This window comes from Canis lupus, chromosome 2, assembly GCF_003254725.2.
Source record: "Canis lupus dingo isolate Sandy chromosome 2, ASM325472v2, whole genome shotgun sequence".
Taxonomy (NCBI): domain Eukaryota; kingdom Metazoa; phylum Chordata; class Mammalia; order Carnivora; family Canidae; genus Canis; species Canis lupus.
Genome location: NC_064244.1, coordinates 63177576 through 63198083, shown reverse-complemented (window position 1 = coordinate 63198083; position 20508 = coordinate 63177576). Strand labels below are relative to the sequence as shown.

General features: G+C 48.2%; 1 protein-coding gene across 5 annotated transcripts in view; it reads left to right on the top strand.

The window, feature by feature from the left end:
• Positions 1-8044: 8044 nt before the first annotated feature.
• NOD2 (nucleotide binding oligomerization domain containing 2) overlaps positions 8045-20508 on the top strand; it is a 36418-nt gene continuing 23954 nt past the window's right edge. For 3 of the 5 annotated variants that reach the window (XM_035713518.2, XM_035713517.2, XM_025447546.3), the window contains exons 1-2: positions 8045-8152; positions 13930-14396. In XM_035713518.2, the coding sequence (XP_035569411.1) occupies positions 13938-14396 (459 nt within the window). In that variant the 5' untranslated portion in view covers positions 8045-8152; positions 13930-13937. Of the gene's footprint in view, positions 8153-13929; positions 14397-20508 lie in introns of those variants that run through there. The other 2 variants (XM_025447548.3, XM_025447547.3) reach the window with 2 other exon arrangements.

Sequence of the window (20508 nt, the reverse complement as noted above, 5' to 3'; positions counted from 1 at the left end):
CTCCTGGTGGCCCCAGCCCATTGGCTGGTGACAGATAGTATACTGAGCCCCACAGACAGGCGGGCCCCACGGGGCAGGGACAGGGCAGGATGGGGCAAGGCAGGGCCAGCCCCGAGGGATCCGGTTCTGAGGGATCCCGTTGGGCTTCACACAGCCTTGCAGCTAGCTTGGCTGTCCCTCAGAGTCCCAGATAATCTCTGGCATTCAAACAGCGTCTCCCACTCCTCTTTAACATTCAATATTCTACCCTATGAGCTAGGCCTGATGGGGGCCCTCATGCCCCATGAACGGATGGGGAGACTGAGCTTTGGAAAACAGAGCTGGTGGGATGCAGAGCCAGCATGTGATGTGGAAGAGAAATGGGGTAAACTCACAATTCCATTTGGTGCCTTTCTCTGGGCAAAGCTGCATTCAACACTCCCAACAGAAAGTACCAGGGAGGGACGCCAGGGTGGCTCAATGGTTGAGTGTCTGCCTTTGGCTCAGATCGTGATCCTGGGGTCCTGGGATCGAGTCCCAAATCAGGTTCCCTGCTGGAAGCTTGCTTCTCCCTCTGCCTGTGTCTCTGCCTCTTTCTTGGTGTTTTTCGTGAATAAATAAATCTTAAAAAAAAAAAAAGGAAAAGAAAAAGAAAGTACCAGGGAAGTCAGCCCAGAGGTCTGTGATGTGGTTCACAGCCACTAGGTGTGTATGGCGTGAGGGCAGGAGACTGGGACAAAAAAAAAAAAAAAAAAAAAATAGAGCCTTGCCAGCCCCCAAGAAGGCCATCATGTTTTTCTTCTGATCTATGACCCCTTCTTCCCCATTAGAGACAGTCACACTCCTAATTCTGATGGGGGTCACTTCTTTGCTTTCCTTTGTAAATTTATGACCTATGAACAGGACACCTTTCCCACTGAAACAACAGAACTTAATTTTAATGATTTTGGAATGTTAGGTAAATTGAGCCATGCATAGTGTTTGTATGCTTTGGTGTCTTGTTTCCTTCATTCAACATTTCTGTGTATAAGATTCCTCAATTTGTGTGTGTGTGTGTGTAGCTGGAGATTTTCGTTTTCGTTGTTGTGTTGCTACATTATTTGAATACATCATTATTTCTCCTTTTTTGGGGTGTATGTGGGGGTCTGTGAATACACATTCGGGTTGTTTCTAGCTAGAGCCATTGTGATCGAGGCTGCTGGGAACATTCTTACACATTTATCCAAGTGCACATGTTCATGGAAGGTGAAATCCCTAGGTTTTAGAGTATGATGAGCTGAAGAGCTTTCAAGTGTGCTGGATTATAAAAAATGTTTCTCCCAGTGACCGTGTCTCTTCCTGCTTCCACCCACCGCAGCGCCTGGGTGTTCTAGGCACTCTACGTCCCCACCTACACTTGATGAGGTCAGTATTTTTTTTTTAATTATTGTAGCAATTCCAGTGGGTGTGTAAGTGGTGTCTCATCATGATTTTAAGTTGCATTTCCCTAATAAGAAATGATGTAGAGCATCTTTCCATAGTCTTATTTTCTGTCCTTATATCCTCTGTTCAAGTCCATTGCTTATTTTTTTAAAAAAAGATTTAATTAATTAATTTAGTAGAGGAGGGACAGAGGGAGAGGGAGGGGGAATCTCAAGCAGATTCCATGTTGAGCACAGAGCCTGATGTGGGACTCGATCTCACGACCCTGAGATCGTGATCTGAGCTGAACTCAAGAGTCGGATGCTTAACTGACTGAGCCACCCGTGTGCTCCCCATTGCTTGTTGTTTGGCTGCTTTTCTTCCTGGTTTGTAGGTGTTTTTCATACTTTCATTTGGGTCAATGTGGTTTCCAGTATTCTTTCCCAACCTGTGTGGCTCGCGTTGTACTCTCTAAATAGGGTCTTTGCATGAATAGAAGTTGCCAACTTTAAAGAATTCAACTGTATCAGTCTTGGCTTTCACAGCCCATGTCCTACCTTAAAACCACGGAGACTTCTCTTCCATTGTTCTTTCTCGTTGCTTCTGCAACAACTTTGCAAGCCACCGAGAGGCTTAAGCTGAGTCACTACATGCAAAGCACTTAGAACAGTGCTGGTCCCTAGCACCACACGAGTGCTGGGAATTCCTGGTGTTCTCAACGCCTTTCCAGTTTGCCTTTCTCATTTGGGGTTCTCTGATGCCTTAGAGTAGATTTTCATGTATGGTGTGAGGTAGGAGGCTCAGTATTTTTCCCTCCATGGTTACCCCCCGGCCTTGTTTGTTGAAATGGCCATCCAATTGCATGGCTCGGTAGTACCATCACTGTTAAAAGGGCATCCACGTATGTCAGGGTCTGGGGTGTGCCAGGGGAGTAGTCTGAGCAGTGTCCCTCTGGTCTGCTGGCCCGTGAGCTGGAGAGCAGGGGCCCTACCTCACTCACCCCTGCTCTGCCCCTCCCCGCAGATGGCCTGGCATGGCTGCGGGACGCTGGGTCTGTGTTGAGTGAGAATGAAAGTCCTTCTCCCATCTCCCCCGGCCTGGAGTCTTCAAGCCTCTCACCCAGCAGCCAGCGAATGGGGGGAGGGGTGTGTGGAAGCTACTGCTTCCTCTTCTGGGGGCAGGAGGTGTTCTTTGGAAACCCCCGAACATGTTGGGGTGTCTGGCTGGCGTGGGAAGGACCTAGCTGGACCAGAGTGACCGTGGCTGGCCACTTGCCAGGTGTCAGCTCCTCTGCCCAGTGCAGAACTGTGTATGGTAGAGGAGAACAGGCAAGGGCGAGCGGGGCCCCGCTGACATGAGTGGGGGGGCACAGACTGGGCTGTGCCAGAATGTAAGGAGGGGCCCCACAGGGAAATGCTGGCATCTCAGGGTCTGGGTGTCTCTTCCAGAATTCAAAGGGCTTGGACTTTTCAGTGATATCCTCCGGACTCCCTCTGGAGGCCTCCTGACCTGCCACTTGCTCGCTTCCTGACCTCTGTCTGTGCCACTCCCAGCATTGCCACACGCCAGCCAGCCCGGACTGTCTCTCTACCTCAGCCTGCCCTGTCCTGGCCTGTCCTTGCAGTTCCTCCAGCCAGCAACACCCCTCTCCTGGTACTTGCCACAGCTGGCTCTTTCTCATCCTGCAGCTCAGCGTGCCTCCTTGGTGCAGCCCCTGACCCCTCTGTTAAGACCTACCATTGTTTTGGCTTCTTTGTTTACTTGTTTATTGCCAGTCTCAAGTGCCATGGTGACGAGGACTCGCCTGTGTCAGCATTCTGGCCCCAGTGCCTACCGTAGTACCTGCCACACAGAGGGCGCCCGGCAATTGTGCAATGCACGAGTGAGTGGCTGTGTGCAGAGAAGGGGTGATTCGACCCATGACTCACCGTGTGACCTCAGCAGGCCACCACCCCTCTCTGAACGTGGTTTTCCTAATTGCACCATGAGATGAAATTCAGCATCCTCCTAGCACCACCGGGGCAAGTATCTTTTGAAGAGTGGCAAGTACTGCTCACCACTGCACTGGGTGTCTGACAAGCTTGAGAATCCAACACCAACCTACCCCCTTGGATAAAGTCAAGAAGTGATCACTCACGGGGGTGTCGCCACAAGTGTGGCAAAGAAAACCTATGAGGTGTTTGTTCATAGATGATGCCAAATCTGGTCATGTCAATCTTGTTTTTCCACAGCTGAGTGTACACACATAAACCCTTAAAAAATACTCAAAGGTCCTGGGGCACCTGGGTGGCTCAGTCGAGTATCTACCTCTTGGTTTTGGCTCAGGTTGTAATCTCAGGATGCTGAGATTGAGCCTCGAGTCCAGCTCTGCGCTCAGTGCAGAATCTGCTTGAGATTCTCTCCCTCTCCTTCTGCCCTTCCCCCCATTTGTAGGTGTGGTCTATAAATGAATGAATGAATGAATGAATGAATGAATAAATAAATAAATAAAAATCTTAAAAAAGAAAACCCAAACAACTCTCAAAGGTTCTGCTACCATACGATCCAGCAATTCCATTTCTGGGTATTTATCTGAAGACAATTAAAACACTAACTTGAGGGGATCCCTGAGTGGCTCAATGGTTTAGCGCCTGCCTTCAGCCCAGGGCATGATCCTGGAGTCCCGGGATTGGGCTCCTTGCAGGGAGCCTGCTTTTCTCTCTGCCTGTGTCTCTGCCTCTCTCTCTGTCTCTCATGAATAAATAAATAAAATCTTAAAAAATAAAAATAAAAAATAAAACACTAGCTTGAAAAAAGATCTGTGTCTCCATGTTCCCTGCAGCATTATTTACGACAGCCAAGACATGGAAACAACCTAAGTATCCATGGATGGATGAATAAAGAAAATGTGGTATCTACATACAGTACAATATTATTCAGTCACAAAGAAGAATGAAATCTTGCCATTTGCAGCAACATGAGTGGATCCTTCACATACAACATGGAATAGCTCAGCCAAACACTGCACTATCTCTCTTATATGTGGAATTATCGAGAAAAAAAAGCTCATAGATACAGAGAATGAACTGGTGGTCACCAGAACCAGAAGTTGGGTGGGTGAAATGAGTGAAGGGGGTCAAAAGGTACTAACTACCAGTTATAAAAGAAATATATCATGAAGATATAAAGCATAGCATGGTGACTTCTGTTAATAATACTGTATTATATATTGGAAAGTTGTTAAAAGAGTATATCTTAAAAGTTCTCATCACAAGAAAAACAAATCTTTGGCCATTTTTCATGACTAGATTTATCGCAGTGATCATTTCACAATATATATACAAACACTGAATCATTATATTGTGCACTTGAACCTAATATTATCATAAAAATTATTTTAAAAAATCCTTGAAGGTTAATACTGTGGGATTTTAAAGTTTGTTTGTTTATTTACTTACTTATGTAATCTCTACACTCAACATGGGGCTAGAACTCACCACCAGGAGATCAAGAGTCACATGCTCCTCTGACTGAGCCAGCTAGACACCCCAATACTGTGGGATTTTAAATTTTTTTTTTATTTTTTTTTTATTTATTTATGATAGTCACAGAGAGAGAGAGAGAGAGAGAGGCAGAGACACAGGCAGAGGGAGAAGCAGGCTCCATGCACCGGGAGCCTGACGTGGGATTCGATCCCGGGTCTCCAGGATCGCGCCCTGGGCCGAAGGCAGGCGCCAAACCGCTGCGCCACCCAGGGATCCCTACTGTGGGATTTTAAAATTGGGGCTACAGACAGAATGCATCAGGGAGGCACTGCTGTGGTTGTCCTGAGACATAACAGGTCATAAAGATCCACACCTATACTTACTTTCAAGAGTTTTTTATTTTAGCTCTTACATTTAGGTCTTTGATCCACTTTGAATTAATTTTTGTATAGATGAGGTGGGGGACCAAATTCATTCTCATGCATGTGGCTGTCCAATTTTCCCAGCACCATTTGTTGAAAAAATTACTTTCCTCCCTTACCCTGTCTTGGCATTCTTGTGGAAAAGCAACTTACTTTTAAAATTTAGCCATATATTATGGTGTCTTGCCATGCTGAAAAGCGTACCTCTGTAGCATCCTTTAAAAATAAATTTCTATTGAAATATAACAAGCGTAAAGGAAAATGCAAATGTCATAAGTGTTTAGCTTGATCAGTTTTCACAAGGTAGTCACATTCATGTAACTGCCACTCAGATAAAAAAAAAAAAAAATAGAACATTTACTAGCACCGCAGAAATCCCCTTTGTCCCCTTTCCTGGTCACTACCTCCAACTTCTTCCTTAGTTGTAACCCCTGTCCTGGCTCCTATCACTGTAACTTAGTTTTTCCTGCTTTTGAACTTTATATAAATGATATTCGACAGTATAATACTTCTGCATCTAGATCCTTTCACCCAACATGATGTTTATGAGGCTGCAGCTCTTGTGGTCTACAGTAGCTCAATCACTTTCCTTGGTTATTAGAATATAGCATTATTTTTGCTACATTCACGTAACAGATATTTACTGCACGCCAGGTCCTATTCTAGACCCTGGGACAAGACAGGAACCAAGACAGAAAGGTTTCTGTTACTTTGCAGTTTATATTCTTTTGGGTGAGAGACTAATAGCAAAGACAATAAATAAGGAAATATATTCCATAGGTTGTATACAGATAAGTGTGCTGGAGAAAAATATAAAATAAAGCAGGGAAAAGGATGTGGGGGGAGGGGTTGCCACTGTGCATAAGACTGGCAGGGAAGGCCTCACTGAGAAAGTTACATTTAAGCAAAGGCCTGAAAGAGGTGAAGAAGGGAGCTATGTAGATTTCTAGAAGAAAAGCATTCCAGGCAGAAGGGACAGCAAACAAGAAGGCCCGGCAGTGGCAGCAGGCCTGACATGTTCCAGGAACAGCCAGAAGACAAGTGTGGCTGGAGCAGAATGAATGAGGGGGTAGTTCAATTAGGGCTCTAGGTGCAAACATCAACTGTAAGGACCTCCACTGGGCTTTTACTTTGAGATGGGTCTCATCAGACAGGTTTCAGCAGAGGAGGAGTAATACAATCTCACTTTTTTTTTTTTTTTTTTTTTAAACAGACCCACTGCAGCTACTGTGTTGAAGGAAGACTGTAGCTGGAATCATGGAGAATGCCTGGAAACTCTTGCCATAACCCAGGTGAGAGATGATGGTGATTTGCACCCAGGCGGTCATGGTGGATATAGTTAAGAAGTGACTGCATTCTGGATCTGTATTGAAGGTCAAGCTGGAAAATGTGCTCCCAGGTTGGATATAGGGTATAAGAGAAGATGAGTCAGTTCACTTCCAGGTTTAGTTACTCTGGCAATGTTCCTAAGTAATCTGCTATTAGCTGGCATTAGGCTCCCAGCTTTTCACTCTTACAGATAAGATAGTGGTGAACAGTCCTGTAGATAGATCTGTGCACCACCTGGAATGATCTCCCCGGGGTAGATACAGTTCTTTTAACTCAGCATTCCCCAACCTGGGCTACTGTGCACCATCAGTGCAGGTATTTACCTGGAGGCAAGGCGGGTAGTGGTGAGAGCCAGAACTTTGGTGCCGGATGCCTGAGGGCAAATCCTGGCTCTGCTGTCACTAGATAGATAACTTTTTCTGTGCCTCAGTTTCATGTATAAATTTTAAATAATGATAGCCAATGCCCTGTAGCTGAGATTAATTGGGCAAATGTAGGTAAAACCTGGCACATAATAAGCATCACGTAAAAATGTCAGTTATTTTCCTTTACATGAAAAAATTTCCAAATACCAGTGTTTTAGAAGGAACATTTCTATTAATACCTTCAGTGGAAAACCGGTGTCACTTGCTCAGGAGAATTGGAAACCATAAAATAAAATAAATTTAGTTTAATGGAAACAAAACAGTGCTGTTAGATTCTAGTTAGACACTGCGGCAGAGCCAAGTAGACCCGGCAGTGTTAGAGAGAGGCTCAAGGCCCATTAGTTCCACACAGAGAGGGCTTGCTTCAACTTAAACAGAAGGCTTGCAAGAAAAAGGAAAAAAAGAGGAACTTTAAACGCCCTGTCCACTCTCACCAAATATGAAACCCATCACACTCTGGAAAACACTGTTCTGGGACTTCACAGTATTAAGGCCTTAGATGACTATGGACTTACTGCTGTCAAAGGGCCCAGGGTTAACACCTGCTCCCACAGCTTTCTTAGCTTTTCCTTCCACAGGACGTCTGGGGCGTGTGTGTCTCCAGCGGGGGGCTTGCCCTGAGAGACTCTCTGGTTCCCTCCACCAGAAAGGTGGCTCGTTAAAAGTGGGACACACTTGGCCCAGGTCCTATTAGCGGGCCTCCCGGGCCTGTGCCTGCCCGTCCTAACCAGGCTCCTCGGCTGCCCAGGTGCGGGCTAGGGTAGGGCGCCCCGACCCAGGGCGTGAAGCCCGCTGCGCAGGGGCGGGGCGCCCGGGCCGGAGGGGCGTGGCCCGCCAGGCTGGGGAGGGTGGGCACAGCGCGGGGCGCCCGGGCCGAGGTTTGGGGCCCACTGGGTGGGCAGGGCGCGGGGGCGGGGCGCCCGGGCCGGAGGGGCGTGGCCCGCTGGGCGGGGTGGGTGGGCGCGGTGCGGGGGCGGGGCTGAGGCCCACGGGGGGTGCGTGGGCGCGCAGAGCGCGGGGGCGGGGCGCCCGGGCCGGAGGGGCGGGGTCTGAGCGGATTCTGAGTGAGAGTCGGAGCCAGGATATTTGGGGCCAGACGGAGCGGAGGAATTGGGGCGCAATTGACTGTGCGGTGAGTGCCCTCCTGTACCCAGCACGGGGGCCGGGGAGGGCCTAGGCGCCGAGGGGAGCTGCCCCCCCCCCCCCCCCCCAGTCCCAGACACTTGGCTTTGGAGCCGTCCCGGGCGCCGGGCTTGGGGGTTGGGATCCCTTGGTTTTCCCTTTGGGAGTCCCGGGGTCTAAATAGAAGGTAGTAGGAAAGGGGGGCGGGAGCCGCGAGGTAGCGGCCCCCCTCCTCCCGCGGGCAGGGGCTACAGAGGAGATTTAGGGGTGTGAGCAGAACTTCCTGCCCTCTGCCCCCCAGCCTTTGAGGTTTGGAGAGAGGTGATCCCGACGGATTTGGAGGGAGAGCCTGAAGGATGAGAAGTCCTGAGGCACGAGGCTGGCCTGGGAATGAGAATTCAGTTCTTAGAGGAGGCTGCACTCAGTCGAGGCTCCTCCTCTCTCTGGGCCTCAGTTTCCCCGTCTTCATCATGCCTGCAAATGGGGGGGAATAGGCGAGAGAGTGCGTGGATGATCTCTAACCCTGTTAAGACTTAGGGGGGCCTCCTGCGTCCTTCCCTCCCTTGGTGGGTATCCCCGTCCCTTCCCACACTGGCCAACAGCAGGGCCTGCCCAGCCGCGCATCCGCTGTGCCTTCTTCCCTCGCCTTTGGTCCTCCTGTTGAGGAGCAGCCATCTGGTCCTATTTGCTTTCTAGAAAACTAAAAAGCCTCCCCGAATCTTCCTCTCCCACGGGGGCCTCCTGGCTGTATGCCTGCTCTTGCTTCTCCCTTGTGTGGCATCAGTCTCCCTCTGGGCTGTTCTTGTCTCCATGTCCCCTGTCCCCTTGGTGAAGACCAGAGTGACACTCCCATTGCCTCTGTTCTCCTGTCCCAATCTCTCTGCCTCTTAAGTTTGTTCGTTGCTCAGATCCCCTTTGCCGGTCAGGGATCTGAGGCTGGAGGGGACCCTATCCAGTCCACCCACCTCCCACCTGGTGCAGGATCCCTCTGCTGCGTATATATGCTCGGTGATGGTGACTTACAGGGTACCTGTTCATTGTCCTGCAGCTCGTCACATTCATCTAAAATCAGCAGCTTGCAGATTTCCACTACTCTGTTCCACTGCTCTGTTCTGCCTTCTGGAGCCATGCAGAGTAAATTTATTCTTTTATTCATTCAAATGATCTTTATCGATACACTAGGTGAGAGACATCAGGCTATAGTAATAAATAATTAGACAAAACTTCCTGCCTTAATGGAGTTCATATGCTAGGCAGGAATAGGACAGCAATCAAATTTAAAGTATACACATGATCTCTCAGGCAGTGAGAAATTCTGTGGAGAAGAACAAAGCAGGAAAGGAGGGTGAGGGCTGGGGTTGGGTATTGCAGTTTTATATAGCATGGTCAGGGAGGGCCTCTTGGAGGTGGTGACAACTGAACAAAGCCTTGGAGGAGGTGAAAAGTAAGTTATGTGAGTATCTGAGGGGAAGGACAGTGCATCCCTAGAGGGAAGAGCACAGAGCATGTACAAAGGCCCTCAGGCAGGGGCATGCCTGGTGGGAGCAGGTCCAGCTTGTTCTGGGAACAAGGAGGAGGTCTGTGTAGCTGGAGCAGGGTGGATGAGGAGCCCATGAAGGGTTAGTAGGAGATGAGTGCAGAGAGGTAAGGGGTGGGAAGGTGGGGATCCATTGCATGGGGCCTTGAAGGTGGCTGTGAGGACTTGGCTTTGTACTCTGAGTGCAGTGAGAGCCACTGAGGAGTTTGAAGAGAGGAGTCACCTGCTCTGACTCAGGAGTTAGCTGACGAAGTCACACTGTAGGGAGGTCAGGGCAGAAGGTGGCGGGGGGCAGAGATGGGGTCACTGTTGTCATTCTGAGGAGGGACCCTGGGAGCTTGCACCCATGGCATAGAGGCTGTGGGAAAATATCGGATTTTCCGATTTGGGGTGTAATTTGAAGGTAGGGTTGGGAGGATTTGGATATGAGAGGTGGAGTCAGGGATGACTTTGAAGGTTTTTGGCCTGAGACTCTGAAAGTTTGGAGCTGGCCTCTCCTGAAATGGGAGCTGTTAGGGGGAAGATCTGGACTGCTGGTTTATGCTTGTTATGTTTGAGTGCCCATTAGGTGTCCACAGGAAGATGCCTAGTAAGCAGTTGGGAAAGTTTAGTGGGGAGGTTGGAGCAGGAAGTAAAATTTGGGGCTGGCATTTAGAGCTGTAAGAGCAGGTGGACTCCCTTAGGGGAGAGGGTGGTATGGAGGAGAGAGACCCAACCCAGGAGCCCTGTGGCTCCCAGCATCAGGAACCAGCCAAGGAGACAGAAGGAGCAGCCCCTGGGATGGCGGAGGAATCAGAGTTGGGGTGCCCCCTACGGCAGTGAGGGGAGTGGTTCGGCGGGGGGGGGGGGGGGAGCCATTCTGAGAGAAGTTTTTGGCAGACCCAGCTAGTCCTGGGCTGAGAACCCAGCTGAGATAAGAGCAGTATGGGGGACCCCCCAGGGGGACACGCCTGGAGGGGATGGCAGGGAGGAATTGAGGAGTCCTGCCATGAAGGCAGTCAGAGAATTGGAGTTGGAGCCACCAGAGGAAGAGAGGGCTCTGCTCTCCTGATGGAGACAGTCCAGTCTGTGTGCTGGTGGGAAACGGTCTCCCAGAGAAAAGCTCAGGGAAGGAGGGGGAATGGAAGAGGCACAGGGATGGATCCAGTGCCTGGGCTCTGGAGTAAGGGAGGGCCCATGTGGGTTGCCCCCTTCCACTTGACTCTGTTTCATGCTTCATTCTTGGCATAGGCTTCACCTTCCTCAAGGAGAGAAGGCTGTGTGGACTCCAAAGTTGTAACTCAAGTAGAGAAGAAGACAGTGGATATGGACTGATTTAGTCAATCTGAAGAGGGGAGATCTGAACAGGTGATAAGGGGGCAGGAAGCAGGATTTTAGAGACAACATTTATGAAATAGGGGATGATTGGTCATCTGTTTTCTCTCATTCCCAATTGAAGCTATAGCAGGAGAAACTTAAGTTAGACATGATGAAGGACTTCCCAAGCTGTTTGTTTGAAGACCGCAGCGAGGCCAGGTTCTCCCCCTGGGTGTTTAGACTAAGAAAGGATAATGCCAGCTCAGAGACAGGGGTCAGACCAACTTTGTCCTTGAGGATTTTTCCTGCTCTGAGGTTTCTGGAAGGAGGCCAGGGGAAGAGCTGGGACTTTCCAGCTGCTGGTGGGGGGACAGAGCACCAACCCTTAAGGCTCCACAGATCCTTGATGTCACTTGTTGGGTGTGTGTGGCTCGAGCATGTGTCGGCTACTCTAGACTCGGTGTGTTTGGGAAGGGCCCCTCCTTACTCACAGTGTGGCCCCTTGTGGGTGAGCACAGCTGAGGGCATGTCTCAGGTCCAGGGCGTCTCTCGGTGCAGGTCACAGTGATGCACCAGGCTTTGCACCAGAACTGATGAAAATTTCCTAGTTCTGCACAGTAGCTTGGCCAACTCTGGCTTCCAGACCATCCTTTGGGGACTTCCCCGGAAGGTGGAGCCTGTGGGCAAACCTAGACCTGCCAGTCCCGTGCCTCTCGGCCTTTGCCGTCCTGCTCAAGGCCTGCCCACAGGTGACTTGGCTGTGCCTCCCCCACTCCAGCCTAATGATCTTTGCAGGGGGAGAGGGTGGTCTAGGTTCTCCCTAGAGAGGGGGCAGCGGTCCCTCCTCAGGCATCCTCTGGGTGAGAGGTGTAGGTGTTGTGTAGTCTCATGCTAACTTCGGCCACACACATGCCCTCCAGGCTTTGGGTCAGAGGGAGAGCGCCCACCTCATATCTGGGCTGTTCCCAGAGGGAGGGGCTGGTGGCTCTTTTCCCCAGGTCCTGGGTGGGGATTGCAGGGGGGCTGGGGTTTCCAGAGCCAAGAGCCATGCCAGGGCCAAGTCCAGAGCTTTCCTACCTGTTCTCTCCTCTCCCCCTCCCCATATCTACCCTCCTGACTCCTCTGCCTGACAGTGGGCACAGGGCGGAGGCCTGCTTGGCCAGAGAGAACTGCCTTAGAGCAGCCTCTGCATCGGGGATGCCCTCATAAGCTGCCTGACATACAGGCGACCTTGCCTTGCCTTTGTCTCCTCACCTGGCCAGCCCAAGGCTTCCATCCTGAGTGCTGGCAGCAGTCTGAGTCGGAGATGTCTCCTTTCACTTCCTTTGGCTGGCACATGAGGGCAGGCACAGAATGTTCTAGCCCCTCCCTTTCCTTGGTGGATTTTTGATTCATGAGCATTCCCACCATGCCTCCCTGAGGCTCAGCCCTGTGCCAAGCTTAGGGATGCCAGGATGAGTAAGACCCAGGCTTCTACTTGGGCCAAGAAGGGGGAGAGACACATAAACAGCAAATAGGAGAGATGCAAAATCTCCAAGCGCCTTGGCATCTGCTCCCTTGAGTATTTCAGTGTGTCCGTATTTTATAAAAAGAAGGAGGTGTTCCTCTTTTTTTTTTTTTCCTTTTTGCTTTCACTTTCTCTGGGCACTGCACTTGTTCACCTCCCTGGGTCCTATGACAGTTGCAGAAGGGACTCTGCTGAGAGATTTTCTGTCCTGCTTGGGGACCCTCCTGGGGCTTCGAGCTTGCAGAAATCCCTTCCCCTCAAACTCCCAGAGCCCAGAGTCTGAAAGCTGAGCCTAGAGCAAGCCAATGACAGAGGTGACAGCATGTAAGCTCTAGTGGTGAGGGAGTGAGAGGGAAGTGAGGGCCTGGGGGCTGTTGGGAAGGAGGTGGTGACAATTGGGGTCTGTGCTCCCTTGAGCTTTGAAATGACTTAGGGTGCACTCTGATTTTTGCTTCACCTGGGTTGACATCTTTATAGCAATGATCTGGTCTGCCCTTGGGGGTCGCAGGGGGTTACCCTAGCAGGCATGGGCTTGGGGCCCCTGTGGGGGAACCCAAATATGGGGGAATTACGGGCATGCATTCTGGAATCGCACTGCTTGGGCTCAAACCCCGGCTCCACCTCATCTGGCTGAGAACCCTTGTACAAGTCACTTGGCCTCTCTGTGCCTTGGTTTCTTCATCTGTAAAATGGGACTGATCTAGTACCTATTTCAGAGTGGTTGGGAGGGTTGAATGAATTCTCATGTGGAAGCACTTAGAATGGGGCCAGCACGTTGCAGATGCTTCAGCTGTTACAGGAAAGCACATGGCCATCAGCCTGAATCTAACCAGCAGTGGGGAGCCCTCTCATGAGGTCCCAAAGAGAGTTAGTTTCCAGATCCTTTGGGAGACACTGCCCCGACTATCAGCTCAAGCCTTACTAATAAGCCTTTGTAAGCCAGGGATGAAGTGCGGATGTGGAAACCAGGAGCCTTGATTGAATTCCTGGCCACTTCAAACTCTCTGTGGGAGCTCAAGCCAATTTCTTTCTTTCTTTCTTTTTTTTTTTTTTTAAGATTTTATTTATTTATTGAGACACAGAGAGAGTCAGAGACACAGGCAGAGGGAGAAGCAGGCTCCATGCAGGAAGCCCGACGCAGGACTCGATCCTGAGTCCCCAGGATCACGCCCGGGGCTGCAGGCGGCGCTAAACCGCTGCACCACCGGGGCTGTCCCCGAGCCAATTTCTTGCCTTCTGTGGGCCTCAGTCTGAACATCATACAATGAGGAGCTTGGACTGGGGAATGTCCCAGTAGATCCATGGCCTCTTCAGACTTGGGGTGGGGCTGACTTGTTACTCACCCCCCTCCACTGCCCCTGCCTGCTTTCACTTTCTCTGGGCACTGCACTCATCTACCTCCCTGGGTCCTCCCTGGGTCCGGCACTGACCACACTCTCCTCCCCAGGTTATGAAATGTGCACACAGGAGGCTTTCCAAACTCAGAGGAGCCAGCTGGTGGGGCTCCTGGTCTCGGGGTCCCTGGAGGGCTTCGAGAGCATCCTGGACTGGCTGCTTTCCTGGGAAGTCCTCTCCTGGGAAGACTACGAGGGCCTCAGCCTCCTGGGGCAGCCCCTCTCCTACTTGGCCAGGCGCCTCCTGGACACCGTCTGGAATAAGGGCACTTGGGGCTGTGAACAGCTGGTCGCAGCTGTCCGGGAGGCCCAGACTGACTGCCAGGCTCTAGAGCTTTCCAGCTGCTGGGACCCCCACTCGCCCCACCCAGCCCGTGACCTGCAGAGTCACCGGCCAGCCATCGTCAGGAGACTCTACAGCCACGTGGAGGATGTGCTGAATCTGGCGTGGGAGCAGGGTTTCATCAGCCAGTACGAACGTGATGAAATCAGGTTGCCCATCTTCACATCCTCCCAGCGGGTAAGGCACTTCTGTCTTGGGTAATCAGAATTCACGGGAAAAAGGTGCTTAGTCACCAAGACTGGTTTGTTTTTGGGGAGTCAGCCCCATGGGGAGACAGAGGTGATGGCATTCCCCCTAACAAGATAACTGGCAGATACAAGTTGTTCAGGGTCTGCTCTCTGTGACTTTGGGGCTTCTCTATGGAAAATCTCCCTCCTTAATGTCCCCTGTCTCTTTTTCTCATCTGTGAAACATCAGTAAGGTTCTTGGGAGGAGTCAGGGGGTTGATTCATGTAAAACAACAGTGTCTAGCACAGAGGAACCACTCGTTCACATTCCCATTGGCCACCATCAGTTGTGTTATCAATGATATTCTGTATTTGTATGCTTTTTGGCGTCTTAAATTAACAGCTCAACAGATTAAATTGTATTTGTATTCCGTAAATAATTATTACATTGTTTTTATTTTTATTTTTTTTCTTTTTTTAAAGATTTTATTTATTTATTAGAACACACACACACACACACAGAGAGAGAGAGAGAGCGAGAGAGAGAGAGAGGCAGAGGGAGAAGCAGGCTCCATGCAGGGAGCCTGACGTGGGACTCGATCCCAAGTCTCCAGGATAACACCCTGGGCTGAACCCAGGCTAAACCGTTGAGCCACCAGGGCTGCCCTATTACATTGTTTTTAATAGATAACTTAACATTTATTTATTAATCATTAATAATTAGTATACCATGAACTAATGTTTAAATGTATGTCTTGGATTTTTGATACGAACTTGGATTGGCTCATAGACATTTCAGAGTTGGGGTATAACTCCCTCTAAAAATGCCATTCCATGAGACCAGGAAAGTGTCTGTTGGGTGGTTTTGAAACTCTTTATTAATTTTAGCCCAAACAGCCATCCACAGGGCTCTGTGATAAGATGAAACAGTCACTGACATTCCACTTTATATATTGGAGAACTGGTGCCCAGAAAAGTGGTTTGATGGCATGAAAGTGCCCTGTTGGACCCAGTACCTTGACTCATTCACTGTTAATTTATTCATTCATTTATTCAGTCAGAATCTATTTATTTATTTTCATGTTTTTAAAAGAGTATTTATTTGAGAGAGAGAGAGAATAAACAGAAGCAGGGCAGGGGGCAGAGGGAGAAGGAGAAGCAGACTCCCTGCTGAGCAGGGAGCCTGATGTGGAGCTTGATCCCAGGACCCTGAGATCATGACCTGAGCTGAAGGAAGATGCTTAACTGACTGAGCCACCCAGGTGCCCGTAGGTCAGAATCTATTGAGATACCTACCGTGTACCAAGCTCTTAAAGTTTCTTGTGCTCAATAAATAGGCACTCAATAAATACTTGTTTTTTGTTTTTTTTTAAGTTAATAAATACTTGTTAATGAAACACATCAGTTATTGAATGAATGAGTGAATGAATGAATTGGAATTAAATGGCAGTGTTAGGATGGGCTGGACTGGGGGACTTTCTAGTTTTTATTTGTCTATTAAAAAATGTATTTGGTGTTTAGGTGAGTCTACCTTGAGACAGAATAAGCTAGTGTGTCCTCAAGGCTGTTTTAAAGCTGACTCGAGGTGGTTGGGTATTTATAGAGCACACGTGATGTGGTCCCCTTTGTTACTCATTAGTGCACAGGAAGCTTACAGTTCTACCCTGAGCACCAGCTCCTTGAGCCTGGCCCTGTGGGGATTACAGAAAACATACTAGCTGTTACACCTACCCTGATGTCTTTTGTGATCTGTTGTGGAGATCAAATCAGCCCATATGGGAAGGTTAAGGATTGTGTCTTGTCATCTTTGATCAAGTGCTCAACAGTGTGGTCTGGTCTGGATGCTCTGAGCAGTTTAGGGAAGGCAGCCTCAGGCCTAGGGGCGATAGGGCATGCACAGAAGAGGTATTTGGATTAATGAAACAAGAAAATAGAGTAACGCATAGGCCAAAGAAGAAATCATAAAGGAAATCAGAAAATATTCAGAACCAAACAGGAATGAGAATCTGATTTATAAGAATTTATGGCATACAACTAGAGTAGGGAACATAGAGGAAAATTTGTAACCTTAAATACTTATATTAGGAAAGAAGAAAGGTTGCATTTCCATGAGATAAGACTCCATCTTAAGAAAGGGCTGGGTGGGGGGCACCTGGGTGGCTCAGTGGTTGAGCATCTGCCTTCAGCTCAGGGTGTGATCCTGGGTTCCTGGGATCAAGTCCCACATCGGGCTCCCCACGGGGAGCCTGCTTCTCCTTCTGCTTGTATCTCTGCCTCTCTGTGTCTCTCATGAATAAATAAATAAAATCTTAAAAAAAAATAAAGGTCCAGTGGATAGCAGAAGTGCCAATGCCTGGGGCTGTGAGCAGAGCATGTGGTAGGCAGTAGATCTGAAGGTTGCAGGGGTTTACAAAGGGACTGGGCTGGCTGAGGTTTACGTTTTTGGAATCCAGCTGTCTCTGAGCCTTTTTTGAGGTATTGTATGGTTCTCTGGCATCCTGTGGTTCTCTAACTTGATGGCTTTCCTTCAGTGGCTGAATTTCTGATTTAGTGTGGGTGGCCCTTGTGGTATGTCCAACTAACATATCCCCCCAACCCGGAACTGCTTTGTTTGCTCTCATAAACTGACCTTGTAATCTCCTATAAAGAGGTGGTTGTCATGGATTGGAAATTGGGGATTTAAAAATGCTGTGGAATGCAACAAAATGCAAGTTGAAGAACTATATCCCTAAAATCCCCACTGTTGCTATTTACTGAGTGAGTGCCTGCCACATGCCAGGCACTGCCGTAGCCCTTTACAGTTATCTCTAAGCCATACCACGACCTTCTAAGGGTGTAGTGTTGGCTATCCTGTTTCTTAACAATGAACAAACCACCCATCTGGGAGGTGGCCCAGCTAGAGTTTGAATCCAGGCCTGATTGTCTCCAGAGTGAATGAATGATCTTCTCTTTCTGACATGAAATGTGGGGATTCATGTGGCGAACTCTCACAGGTGGTGTAAGGGTTGCTAACAAACCTAAGGCTAATAAAACCAGCTGCCCTTCTGTTTCCTGCACCTGCTGAAGTTGTTAGGGCCAGGTATCAGACTGAATTGCTTGACTCTTCCAATATTCCCTCTAACACCTTTAACTTGGGAAATGTAGCATGCCTGCAGAAAAACGTAAAATTTCCTATGTTGTGGTATAAACATGTTCCCATCACTCACACGAACACATAGAATGTTACTAGTACTTTTCTCCATTGCCACCACTAGCCTGACCTTTGTGTTCAGTCATTTCTTTGCTTCTCATCATAGTTTTACCACCTTATGCAATAATTTTCCAAACAATGTGTTTTGTTTTTAAAAGCTTCTTGCAAGCACTAGCATAATGGTGGCAGGAAAGGGTGGTCCTACCAATCTTTCTTGGATGCAGGCTCTGGGGAGCAGGGAAGCTGAACAGGGCCTCAGGGAGTTGGTCTTGGCTTTACCTTTTGGAGGCTTTATAAGGGCTCATGCTGGGAAGTCAGTGGGCAGGGTTATTGAGTGAGTCCTGAGAAATAGAGTATTCACTATAGCTGGAGGATCTGGTACAGTGAGTATGAGTCAGGGGCCGGATGTCCAGCAGGAATACAGTCAGAGGAAACGGGCCGCTCTGTATATTCAGTTGTAAGCTTGTCAAAGGCTCTCCAAACTCCCAGGAATAGGGCAAGGTCAAACACTTCTGTGGGATGAAATGGGTGTCCTCAGCTGACCTAGGCCACAGGGATTGAGAGAAAGAATGATATTAACCTGTGGTACAGACAAGCCAAATATAGATAAATATTAGAGCCAGGTCTACCTGGATATCTAGAAATATTTGCCCTTGTCTGAGTCTTGAGTCACTTTGCTCCAGTCCACCTCGACTGACAGCCCTCTTATAATAGAGCAAACATACTGAGATTTCCCTTCATAATCCTTTTTTTTTTTTTCACAAGATTTTATTTATTTGACAGAGAGAACAAGCAGGAGGAGTGGCAGGGAGAGGGAGAAACAGGCTCCCTGCTAAGGAGAGAGCCTGATGTTGGGCTTAATCTCAGGAGCCTGGGATCAAGACTTGAGCTGAAGGCAGATGCTTAACCAACTGAGCCAACCAGGTGCCCCTCCCTTCATAGTTCTCTTACATTGGTTTTCCTCTATCCTGAGTGATATGTCGTCCTTTTTCTTGATTTGTTGTTCTATTCTGGAAGATAATATCTCCCTCATACTGTAAAATGAGTATGTTGGAGCTAAAATTTTAAGCTAAAAGTTTCCTCATATTTGATCAGTTGTTTGGCTGGGTATAAAATTCTAGATTGGTCATCATTTTCCTTCAGAATTTTGAGATGATTACTCCCTTAACTACCTTCTTCCATGGAAGAATTGCTAGAATTCCAAAACTCTTTTTCTAACTCTTTCTGGAAACTTGTGAAATTTTCTTCTGGCCCCCTAACATTCTGAAATGTCACAGTGATGTGCTTTAATGTTTTTCCATTGTACTGGGCACTTGAGGGGTGCTTTCAATCTGAAAAATCAGATTCTCTTGTGTTCTGGAAATTTTTGATTACTCTATTGGTGATTTCTTTCTCTTTTCTCTTTTTTCTCTTTATGAAACAACTATTTGAATTTTAGGACTCCTGGACTGGTTCCCTAATTTTCTTCTCTTTCTCGTCCATTTTTTATCTCTGTTGTCTTTTTTGCATTACTTCGTCTATAACATCTTCAACGTAATCTTTAAACCCTTGCATTTTTCATATTTTCTATCACTTTTAATTTCTAATAACTATTTTTAGAAAATATTTTATGTTTTTATTCATGAGAGACACACACAGAGAGGCAGAGACACAGGCAGGGAGAGAAGCAGGCTCTCTATGGGGAGCCAATGGTGGGACTCGATTCTAGAACCCTAGGATCACACCCTGAGCAAAGTCAGACTTTCAACCACTGAGCCACCCAGGCATCCCACCAAGAGCTGTTTTTAAATGTTTCTTATTATAGCATTCTGTTCTTGTTTTATGGATGCAATTTCTTTTCTTACTTAAGGACCACACTGATACAGTATTGTTTGTTTGTAAGTGGAGGGCAGATTTTTTTCTACCTTGCATAACCTTTTTATCTTACAAGTTGCTTTCCCCTTCCTCACTTATTTGTCCTCAGTTTTCCATATAGATGCTTTCTTTGGGCATATGACCATCCTTAGTTGGCTGCTCATGACTGAAATAGACTCTCTGAAACTTACTGGAACTCAGAGCCTCAGGTAAAACTTGTCTACCTTGAGTTTGAATGTATACATTTCGGGAAGTAAGGGTATTTGTCTCCTAGGTCGGTCAAGTGACCAGTGCAGACTTCACAGACCTCCAGCCTGGAGGTAAAGGTCTGATTGCCAAAGTTGCAGGAGCCCAGTGAGTAAGAGGGCTGGGTGGTGGTAGTGGTGGGGAGAGGTCTCTGTGTTCAGCACTCATTTTGCACATGGTCATTTAAACCTTCTTTTGGGGAATGACACTCACTGCTTTTACTATGCTTGGTGCCTCCCAGTCCAGGGACCCTGTTTTAGCCTTTCCGGGATACAAATCTCCACACTTTGCCATGGCAGCACAGGGACAGTTGCTGTTGGCTTGGAATGGGTAAAGGGAACCAGAGATCTGTATTATAAACCACTTTGACTCAGCCCTCCTTAATTTAATCATCCCCTTTGGTTCTGGAGGTACCCGATGCTCTTAATTCCAAAGATCTTTATAGATTATGAGATTATATTATGTGGTTTTCAGCCTGCCCATTTGTTGGTTTAGGATTTGGTTTTCTGGGCTCTTCTATTACTATTCATTCATTTATAAGTCCTTGAATGCATGCTCTGTGCCGTGCAGTCTTCTAGGTGTTGAGGGTATATCAGTGAACAAAACAGACAAATATCCTTGTCCTGAAGGTGGACAATAAGCAAAAGGAAGCAAATGACAGAGTACATTGGAAGGTGACAACGTGTGCTGTAGAAAATAAGTAGAGTGGATTTGGGGGTTGAAAGTTATAGGAGGTAGAGGTAGCGATCACAATTTTAAGTAGAGTAGTCAGGGAGTTCTCAAGTAGGTGATATTTAAGCAAAGGCTTAAAGGAGGTGAGGGAATGGGTCAT